The 11,602-nt window shown below is 40.9% G+C and overlaps 1 protein-coding gene across 1 annotated transcript; it reads left to right on the plus strand.

Moving 5' to 3' along the window:
- Positions 1 to 260: 260 nt before the first annotated feature.
- Positions 261 to 11,483, plus strand: CTSK (cathepsin K). Its single transcript, XM_082362135.1, has 8 exons — positions 261 to 418; positions 2,016 to 2,139; positions 2,624 to 2,746; positions 2,832 to 2,984; positions 4,457 to 4,675; positions 8,357 to 8,522; positions 8,787 to 8,892; positions 10,797 to 11,483. Exons 2-8 carry the CDS (start codon positions 2,017 to 2,019, stop codon positions 10,894 to 10,896), a joined length of 990 nt encoding a protein of 329 aa, XP_082218261.1. The 5' UTR covers positions 261 to 418; position 2,016; the 3' UTR covers positions 10,897 to 11,483.
- The last annotated feature ends 119 nt before the right edge of the window (positions 11,484 to 11,602 follow it).

Here is an 11,602-nt window from a genome sequence, read left to right on the forward strand (position 1 = left end):
GAATAATAACAGGAAAGGGGCTGGGAAAATTGTAATCCACCAGCGTAATAAATAATATTTTGTCCACGAAAGAGAAGGTAAGCCACAACTTGGATAATATGTACTGAGGTCTTTTTTTGTCTGCTCTCAAAGGCAGGCAGCCACGTGAAACTAAATACCTAACAACACTCTGCCCTGGCACACATGCTCCACATGCACACGCAGAAAGGATGCAAATCTGCTGCCTCCTTCCCTCCTCCCTAATCCCCCTCTCTTAGCATTTCTATTTCCACTGCCCTCCCCATCCAAATTTTCCAGCCAACAGCTGGAGTTGACTTCCGCAATCCTGGTGGAATAAATCCAGCACCCCTAGTCATCCGCCCACATTATCCACACTTCTCTGCTGAGACGAGCCCAGAGAACAGATCCCCATCAGCAGGTAACATTTTCAACTTCCTAGGTCTTTTAGCTTCTCATTCCTTTCAGTTCTCCATTTTTAGGAATATTAGGAATGTAGTGACTTGGGGATCAAAATGAACTTTATAGGCTTTGCAGATGAAAACAGTGATGCCCTTCTTAGGTTATTTCCTGGCTAAGTAAAATCTGCCTGGAAATCTTTAGGACTCCTTTTATGGTTTGTGTGTAGGTATACATGGTTATTAGTGAAAGCAAAGAATATAGGGCATCCTTTACCCATCCCTCAAGGAGTGACCTCTCAAGGTTGGTTTTTTTTTGGAGGGGGGGTGCGGGGGTGGGTGTGCAGGTACCAAAAGGGTTAACTTACTAGCCAGGAGGAGGAGTGGTGCAGGGAGGTGGTAGCTCAGTAAGGTCTTCCTACTGTTTGAGACATCCCAAAGCCCTTAACACTCCAGATATTAAATGTCCTCCTGGACATTTTGCCACTTTGCAAAGATTACACAAAAATGGACTATAAATTCAAAAATTATGCAAGCTGTGTGACTTGATGCAGACTAACTTGCTCTTAAAATGGAGGGCATGAAATTAGCAAGACACTGTGAGAAGTGGATGAAGCTAGAGTAAACTGAAAAGCTGTGTATCTAACAATCACAGAACATTGCTTTTCTGTCTTACATTCTTCTAACAAACTTTGGTTCTGAGGCTTTTTGTCCCGTGAGGCAGTCACAGAGGTTTTGTGGGTTTTTTGGTCAGAAAAAGAAAGAAAAACTTTCCTGCCCACAGCAGCTGGTTGAGATTAGGACAGTTTCCTGCCTGAGGAAGGAGCAGGAAGAGAAAGGAGGAAGAAATGCATAAGAAGACTGAGGAGACAGTAAACATCTCATAGTTAGAGAATAGGAAATGCTGTCAAGTTTTCCGTTGTCCTCTCCTGGCAAGATCAGGAGAAGTATCAGAATTTAGGCAAGGAACAAAAGAATGCCTTGAAGAAATGATCAGGAAGCAAAACTTAGCTGAAAAATCTCTCCTTTGTGTATTCTCTGACCCCACTCATCCCACCCTGCACTTACCTTGTCTATCTCCTCCAAGTCTGCTGGGGACACTGGAGCAGACAGGTGCTGTCCCATCCTGACTGTCCATTTTCTACCCCATTTCTGGTTATCTGTGCAAGTGTATCTGTGTGTGTGTGTGTGTGTGTGTGTGTGTGTGTGTGTGTGTGTGTAATCTCCCTAGGTCAAAATACTTGTAACCAGATGTATCAGCATCCCACCCAAACCCAGAACCCTCCTGACTATCACTGTTTTTATCATATGGAAGTCATCCTCAGTCTCTGTCTACCTTCCTTATAAAGCCTAGTTTTCCTCTGCCTCGTGGTCCAGAGGAAGGCGTTCTTAACTTCGGGTTCATGAACTCCCCAGAATTATTGTGTGTGCATTCATTTTTCTGGTGAGAGGGACTATAGTGGGTTGAAAATTTTTATTAGCTTGTCATGGGAGTCTATGTGTCCCAAAGGTTAAGAACCACCTGTCTGAGAATATGGTTCCAGCTATTTCCTCATCCCAAGCCAGGTTAGGAACCTCTGGGCAAATAGAAGAGTGTCCCCTAATTATCCCCTTCTCCAGGATGTGGGGGCTCAAGGTTCTACTACTGCTGCCTGTGGTGAGCCTTGCTCTGTACCCCGAAGAGATGCTGAACACCCAGTGGGAGCTATGGAAGAAGACCTACAGAAAGCAGTATAACAGCAAGGTGCCTGGGAACCTGGAGGGGAACATGGTGGGAGGGCTGGAACCTGAGACATCTAATCCTAGCTTCCAGACTCCCTTCTTCAACCCCAATACTTTAACCACTACAACCAAGCAAACCTGCCCCTGGTCCCTAACTGTTAACATATACTTTCCATTACTACTCCTCAATTCACCCTCCATCAAGTCCTATCCTTCCTTTTCTTCATAACTGTCTTATATTTCTCTTTTGGGAAGCCTTCTCAGATTAATGCTATTAATCCGTAAGCAATTTTTTTCCTATATGTCTCTCCAGAGCTTTGCATTCTATTATTTGTTTTATATATTTCTTTTGCATGCTCTTAATAATCCCATGGTCAGTTCCCCAACTAGATTATAAACCCTCTATGATTGTAAATTTAATATCTTCTAGAAACCTCCACAGTATTATGTAGATAACTTTGTACATAGGACACAGTCTATGCCAATACTGACAATGCTCTGTTTAGGTGGATGAAATCTCTCGGCGTTTAATTTGGGAAAAAAACCTGAAGCATATTTCCATCCATAATCTTGAGGCCTCTCTTGGTGTCCATACATATGAACTGGCCATGAACCACTTGGGGGATATGGTAAGTTGATCCTTAGCTCCTGGTCTACCTGCCCTGTTTGTCTTGGTTCCCTGCTTATGCCTGGCCTCTTTCTTCTTTGTCCCAGACCAGTGAAGAAGTGGTTCAGAAGATGACTGGACTCAAAATACCCCCCTCTCATTCCCGCAGTAATGACACCCTCTATATCCCAGACTGGGAAGGCAGCCCAGACTCTATTGATTATCGGAAGAAGGGATATGTTACTCCTGTCAAAAACCAGGTACCCTTCTTTCTCTTGGGTGTGGGTATGGAAACTGGCATGACCTCTCCCTTCTGCTTCTTTGTTCTTAAGGTAGGAGGGCATCAGGAAAAGAGGGCAAAGAATTAAGTTACCTCTCCCCCTGCTAAGAGAATAAAGTCTATTCTGTTATTTAACTCATCATCTGTTTTTGTAGATTTAGGTTATTTCTGTTTTTTCTTCTCTACAAAGTGTTGCTGTAAGCACCTGTGTGCATATATTTTTGTGAATATGTACAAATATTTATGCAAAGCCAATCCCAAAATTGGAATCAGTAGGTCACAGAATCCTTTCCAAAAAAGTTTGTACAATCTTACATTCTTACCAGCATGAGAATGTAAGTTTTCCCACAACCTTAACAAGGCTGATTTATCCACCAGATGAACACTTGATTTAACATTCATTCAACAAACACATTTTTTTCAGAACCTACCAGATATAGTGCTAGGCAGTAGAGATTCAAGATGACTAAGACATAACCTGTGTCCTCAAGAAATCCCCAATCTTAAAAAATAGAACAGGAAAGAAAGAAAAATGTATAATCTAGCTGAACAAACACTAATAATAATAGCTAGCACTTTTTGAGAGATTATTATTACACACAATAATTCATCCTTTACATGAATTAACTTTTTAAATTCTCATGATTCCATTAAGTATATTGTTATTATCCACAATTTATACAGAAAGAAAGGTACAGAGAGGTTTAGTAATTTACCCAAGGTTACACATCTAGTGCATTGCAAAACCAGTACAGATGGTCCCCGGCTCCTGATGGTTCACCTTATGATTTTTTGACTTCATGATGGTGTGAAAGTGATAGGCATTCCATAGAAACTGTACTTCAAATTTTGAACTTTGATCTTTTCCCAGGCTAGCGATATGTGGTACGAAACCTTTTCTTGATGTTGGCCTGTGGTAGAGAGCAGCTGCTCCCAGTCAGCCACATGATCTGATCATGAGGGTAAACAACCAGTACACTTACAACCATTCTGTTTTTCACTTTCAGTACAGTATTCAATAAATTACATGAGATATGCAACACTGGATTATAAAATAGGCTTTGTGTTAGATGATTTTACCCAACTGAAGGCTAACGTAAGTGCACTGAGCACATTTAAGGTAGGCTAGGCTAAGTTTTGATGTTCAGTAGGTTAGGGGTGTTAAATGCATTTTCGACTTACTATATTTTCAATTTATGATGGATTCATTGGAGGAAGAGCTGTACTCTGCTTTACTACAGCTAATGGTAACAATAGTAACAACAGTTATCAATAGCAACAATAGCAATAGAACACTGAAACAAAGGTTAAATGAAGGGAAATAGGAAGACTTCACAGCAAAGGGGACAGGTGCTGGAATTTATAAAACATGGAATTTCATCAGGCAGGTAGAAGGAAGAAACAAAAAGTGTGAACAGCAATGACTGATAGTTTCTCTGTTATGCCTCTCAGGGTCAGTGTGGTTCCTGTTGGGCTTTTAGCTCTGTGGGTGCCCTGGAGGGCCAACTCAAGAAGAAAACTGGCAAACTCTTAAATCTGAGTCCACAGAACCTGGTGGATTGTGTGTCTGAGAATGATGGCTGCGGAGGGGGCTACATGACCAATGCCTTCCAGTATGTGCAGAAGAACCGGGGCATTGACTCTGAAGATGCCTACCCGTATGTGGGACAGGTGAGACTGTCCCGTGCGGTCATACAGCTCTGTAATGGCTCCTCCTTCCCCAGCATGACATTTTGTACCGGAAACAAGTCCAGAAATCTTGTTTTCTGTTACCCTATCCAGCCTTCTTGATGGGATAATTTCCCACAGAAGGCCAAGAAGATTCCCACAGTCTGGGAGAATTTGGGGAGCTTAGGCTACCATGGTTCCTATCTGCCTCTCTGCCCTGAAGAAAAAACAGAGGACAGGTTATCCCATACATCTCTGAGTCGGTCTCTGTAACTCTCTGCTCAACTCCTCCACTCCCATCACAAATCTCCAAGCCCACCATGCTAATTTCATGAATCACTTGGCCTTATTTTGTATGATCTCAGTGTGGGTTTGGGGAACATTTAAGCAAATTATGTAAGTTAACATGCTAACATGTATAAAATGAGAGAAAAAGCAAGTTGCTTCATATTTATTGCAGTTTTAGAGATCAACTCACTTCCTCCTATAAGGTCCTTTAGTAATAGGAAGATCTTTCTTATCTAAAAGGAAGAAGATCTGAGGGCTTTTTATATACATGGGGTTGATAGATAATATAATGTGGGGCCTTTGCAATAAGAGCCTTTGAAGCAGGGATAACAGGTCTGAGTAATACAAATGGTGGCTACCATGTGCTAAGCCATGTACTTAGTGCATGTTCTCATTTAATCCTCATAAAAGCCCTGTAAGGTACCCTTATCCTCACTTTATAGTTGAGGACATTGACACTTAAGGAGATATAGTAGCATATTCAAACTCACACCTCTAGTTATGTAGCAGAGCCAAGATCTATCTATTGGATCTGTTTATCTGCTGCAAACATTCCCGGGCATGTCTTCTGTGCACATGTACAAGAATTTCTTTACCCGAATATAATATCTAGGAACAGAATTGTCTGAGTCTTGGGGTATGTGCATCTTCCTCTCTACTAGATAATGTCAAATTGTTTACCAAAGTGTTTGGAAAAATTTGTATTTCCCACCTGCACAGTATAAGAAATCCTATTGATTCATCTCTTCATTGGTATGCTTATCTGGCCATTTGCATTTCTTCTTCAGTGAATTGACTGTTTATATCTTTTCCCATCTTTAATTAGGTTGTGTTCTCTTTCTTACTGATTTTTAGGAATTTAAAAAAGATATTTGGATACTAATACTATGTGTGTTGTGAGTCTATTTTTCTTTTCATTCTCTTTATGATGTCTTTCAATCCAGAAAAGTTCTTAATTTTAGTGTAGAAAAATTATTAATTTTTTTTCCTTTGCAATTTGTGCCTTTAAAAAATCCAGTAACAACGAGTTTTATTTATTCGTGTTTAGTCATCTGAAATGGTATCCCCTGCAACAAAAATGCTTATTAATGTAAATGACTGAACAGATCCATTTTACTGGATACTCAGCAACCTACATAGTAATGTCACTTCAGCACATCATCGTGACATTGGCCACATCAAAACTACTGCATTTCATAAATGTCATGCCATTAGTATTCCATGTTATGGTTTCTTTAGCTGTCAGGTAAGTAAGTCAGAGAAGTTGGAGGTTGTGTGTGGAAAGCTTTTTCTTTACTCTGTGTACAGTTCTCAGAACTGCTGGGTCCCCAGTCCATATTTGACCCTGGGGCTGCTGCCGTAAGGTGCAGCACACTGAAGCTGTCCTAAAAGGTTAGCTTTTGAATTCTGAGTACATCAGGCCAGTCAGTGAGATAACCTGGGCGTGGCAAAATATTCTTTTTAAAACTGTCAAATATTCTTCTGACAACTTTTTGTTGTCACTTGACATCAAAAAAATTAAACACATCCTAACAGTGTATACAAAAAAACAGATTCATGTTTATAACTTTTTTCATATTGATTAATCCAGGCAACCAATTTAAAGGGTTGTCTAACTATATTAAAAACATAACTTAAATATTATTAGAGCTAGTAGTTGATCACTTATCCATTGACAGCTTGCATCATTTATTCAGTACTATATTAACCAGTTTGTTGAGAGACAGTTTAATAACTCAGAAACTCTGAATAATTTAAAGGAAAATTACATAACATTTGAAACCCTATTTTGGAATAGAAGGAGCAATTGACTTATAATCTCTGTTCTCCTACCCCCTCAAATGATCTCGTCAGCATTTTAGAGAAATGTGCAATGATTTTGGTCTCATAATCAATTAAAATGAAGAATTAGCCGTATAAGACATGTGTTCCATTTTTAACATTCTGAATCTTGGACAACTGTTCTCTTTTCTACTTTACAGTTTTAAAAAGCAGTTATTGTCCAAAACTGAAAGAACTTCTTATATGAACGTGTAAATGAATGGAAGGAGGTAAAGAAAAACAAAATTAAAAAAAAGAAGAGATCTGATAGGGCAGCAGCCAGATAATGCAGTAATTTAAGTTCATTCCAGCCATAATGCAGGTTATTTTTACTTTAAATTATCATCACGTGGTATCCTTCCAAATCCATTCCCTAGATATTTTATTTTACTTGCAGATCTATGCAATTTTTGGCACTAGGAGGCATCAAGGGTTTGGATCATATGGCAGATAACAAAGGAATCTTGAGAAATTATTAAGACAGGAGACTACTGTAATCTTAGAATATCATGTCAACTCCTGCCATTATTGTTAATATTTAGATAACGTATTCTTGTAGATGCAACTTTAGGGTTTTGAAGGGGTAGTCTGTAGGAAAATGAACTGCCAAAAAGAATACACCGCCTTGATGTGGGTTCCCATTAGATTCCATAATTGTGGCTTGACAATGAAACATATCATCGTTAACTAGACCTGCAAAACATAACATTGGAAATTCACAGACTAAATTGCTAAGTTCTTTATTAATTTGTTTTAGTGTCATGTTATGTGCTTTTATCTCATGAGAGCACAAGGGTCCAGCCAAAACTCTTTGCCTGTTATGTGTGCATGGGACCAAGGTCCTCCCTCTAGCTGGGTCTTGGCCTTGGCCTTCTCCCCACACAGCAGCTGCTGCCTCCCTGCCTACTGAGGATCACACATACTACATTGCCGGAAGATGATTTGTGCTTTTAAAAAAATCTTATTTCAGAAATCTTTCTCTACCCTGAGGTAGAAATAAAAAATATTCTCTTTTTTAAGTTTTACAGTGTTTCCTTTCACATTTATGTTTTAACCACCTGGAGCTGATTTTTGTGTACGGTACAAGGTATCCACTTTTCATATTCTTTTTTTTTTAATTAATTTATTTATTTTTGGCTGTGTTGGGTCTTCGTTTCTGTGCGAGGGCTTTCCCCAGTTGTGGCAAGCAGGGGCCACTCTTCATCGCGGTGCGCGGGCCTCTCACCATCGCGGCCTCTCTTGTTGCGGAGCACAGGCTCCAGACACGCAGGCTCAGCAACTGTGGCTCACGGGCCCAGCTGCTCCGCGGCATGTGGGATCTTCCCAGACCAGGGCTCGAACCCGCGTCCCCTGCATTGGCAGGCAGATTCTCAACCACTGCGCCACCAGGGAAGCCCCATATTCTTTTTTTTATAGTTTCTAAAATGGTGAGGAGAGAACAGACCCTTTCTAGAGACTCTAGTCTGCTGCCCCTGTTAGTGCACTGACATCGCCCAAAACATTGGCAGAATTCCTCACTCACTGATTCGCTGCCTGTTGCTTAGTCCTAGTCCTATTTCAACCTGTTTTTTCCAGGATGAAAGTTGTATGTACAACCCAACAGGCAAGGCAGCTAAGTGCAGAGGGTACAGAGAGATCCCTGAGGGAAATGAAAAAGCCCTGAAGAGGGCAGTGGCCCGAGTGGGACCCGTCTCTGTGGCCATTGATGCAAGCCTGACCTCCTTCCAGTTTTACAGAAAAGGTAAGGCACTATTCCTGTGGAGCACAATCAACCTTCTCTTATGACGTGGGCTGGGCAGCTTCTCGAAGGGTACTGAGCATTTTCAGTACTTGTTTCCATAAAGACTGAGTCTGCCAGGGAGAAACAGCTGCCACAGCACAGAGCATCTCTGTCGTAAGCCCGCCTGACTGGGATGGCATTCTACAGAGGGTCTCCTAGAGTGGGAGACCCCACAGGGCGACCCTTGTATTGCAGAAAGCTTCACCTTGATAGTTTGTTTCCTAGGTGTGTATTACGATGAAAACTGCAATAGCGATAATCTGAACCATGCCGTTTTGGCAGTGGGATACGGGATCCAGAAGGGAAACAAGCACTGGATAATTAAAAACAGGTAATGATGAGAACACTACATGTCATCCTCTTAACACTTACCCTCAACTCCAACTTCCCAATATTTCTTTCTTTCTCGTAAATCAAGAGAAAGTTTTCTCAGGTGTTTCAATTCTACCTTCCCAATCAGAGGCTATTAATTCTAACATTTAACGACCAGACAAGAGTACTAAAGGTATGTGTTGGGCAGCTGCTATATGTTCAAGGTGCTTAGTCACATACACAAACACATGAGCAGATGTCTGCCTTCAGTGATCTCATAGCCCCCTAAGAAAGACAGACCTAGCTAATGAGAACATAAAGTAGCACCAAGAACCAGCAGGAGCTTTGGAATTATGTTTTTTTCTTTCTTTTCTCTCTAATGTGATTGATTTTTTAGGGAGGTTTCCATCATCAGTCTGTCTATAAGCAGTAGGGTACAGTATAAACAAAGTAAAAGTTTAATATCCTCTTGTGCATCTTTTTGCCCTTCCAGATACACTTAGGATAGACATATATAAGAACTGGCCAAAGATTTTGAAGGCTGTGAAGAGAAATGCTTTTCAGAAAGTAGATATGAGCAACAACAACAAAAATTAGTGTTTCCCTCTCTATTATTGGGAACAAATAAAACTACACGTTATTAGTAGTTGGCTCCCCATTTCTCTTTAGCCCCTTGTGACTTTGTAGGGGAGCAGATTTAGGGTAGTTATTCTTTTTCTTTCCTAATTGGTCAACACCAGGCTAGCAGCAGCACTGATTAAATTTTCTGTCCTTGGTGCCCTCCAAAGAGCAGGGGTCCTAGACTCTGGGGAGTGCACAGGCCAATGCAGTAGTATAACCAAGTTGGGTTTGCTGCCTGGAGGGCTGGCAGGATAGAATGTAAGGCTGGGAGTTGCTTCAAACCTGAAGCAACTTTTTATATCACAGTCCCAATTAAGAGTGAACCTGAGCACCTTTCTAAGAGGATGTTCCTTCTCCCACAGCTTCTGTCTTGTGTTCTCCCTTTCTCGACTCCCAGCCCAAGCACTTACCCTGTCCTTTCTTGATCAAGTGCCAAGAGAGCTGGGAAGAATAAAGGACACACCTAGGCAGGATCAGGATCATTGGGGACCCCTGGAGAAGGGAACGGTGGAAGGGTAAAGGTCTTAAGTAAAATGTACCGGGTAACTGGTGAATTTTCTTGTTGGGGAAAAAGGACAGAAAGCTCATGAAAACAATTTAGGAAGATGTATAGACCAATCTTCCCTCTCTCTGTCTCTCTCTGTCTCTGTCTTTGTCTACCTATATCTAATCTTCCAGTCTCTCCACTTGTCTCCTTAGCAATCTCATCAATTCTCATAGCTTCATTCATTTCTTCTGTGAAACCAAGATCACCAGCTTCAGCCTCTCTTGCCTCTTTCTTATGCTCTAGACTCACGTTTTCAAGATTACTCTTCATAAAACACAAGTTGAATGATTTTACTCTCCCAATCAGAAAACTTCAGTGTCTCCTCTACTATCATGGGCCAGAGTCAAACTCTTTAGCCTGGCAGTAAAGATCACTCAACCTGATCTCCCACTACACCCTGTCAAGCACCCTGTTTTTCAGCTACATGATCCTAACACATGTCCCATGCTTTCCTGCCTCTGTTACTCATTTCACACTCCCCTGCTGGCTTCCATTTCCACAGGTCCAAATTCTATCCACCTTTGGGCTCAGCTCAAATGCCACCTTTTTTGTTAAGCCCTTTTTGATCCCCTTGGTCAGAAGCAATTTCTCCTATAGCACTATGTCTCCATTTCTTGACTTTAAACTGTTTAAAGGTAAAAACTGTCTTATTCATTTTTGTAAAACATTGGTACCTATACTCAGGTACAATACTCAGTAAATGTTTTATTGAATAAACTGAGGGTACTAAGTATTTTCCTTGCTTGGTCCTACAGCTGGGGAGAAAACTGGGGAAACAAAGGCTATATCCTCATGGCCCGGAATAAGAACAACGCTTGTGGCATTGCCAACCTGGCCAGCTTCCCCAAGATGTGACTTCAGCCAGCCAACCCCATCCTGCTCTTCCATTCCTTCCACAATGGTGCAACATACTGATATACCTTGGAAGGGAATTGGTGTGCCTTTCTTGAAGAAGATGTAATGATACAGAGATTGTCTGTTCAGTTTCCATGTTTGTTTGTGCTTCAAGTGACACTCCTACTACTTTTCTTCTCTCCACCCGAGGTCTTTATTTTTTCATTAGAAATAGGAAATTTCCCTAACAGGTATGCATTCTTAGGCTAAGAGATGTGACCACAGCCTGCCCAGACTGTGTTGTCCTGGGGCCAATGCTGTGTAAATAGAGGCTAGAGATCTTCAGCTAGGCTACATTGTCATTCACAGGGACTAGTTAGCTTTAACCACTCTAGAGGACTAAGGTGACCTGACTTCTCAGTCTCCACATTTACTTCTATATCTTCAAGGTAGAAATTCCACCCCATTAATAAATCTATTCATAAATCTTTGGTACAAGGTTACATGATACAACAAATGTGTTTTGTTTTTCCTTCTTTGCATTTATAAAGTAAACTGTATTTATCGCTTATCTCTAATTTAATAAATAGCTATTTAGTAAACATTCATTTTGTGTCAGATACCATGCTAGGTGCTGGAGACAAAAAGATGAACAAAACATATTCCTTATATGTGATGTGCTCACAGTTTGTCTGGAGATTCTGTTGCATAAACAATTTGTCCTAAT

This window comes from Balaenoptera borealis, assembly GCF_965194805.1.
Source record: "Balaenoptera borealis genome assembly, chromosome: 1".
NCBI lineage: Eukaryota > Metazoa > Chordata > Mammalia > Artiodactyla > Balaenopteridae > Balaenoptera > Balaenoptera borealis.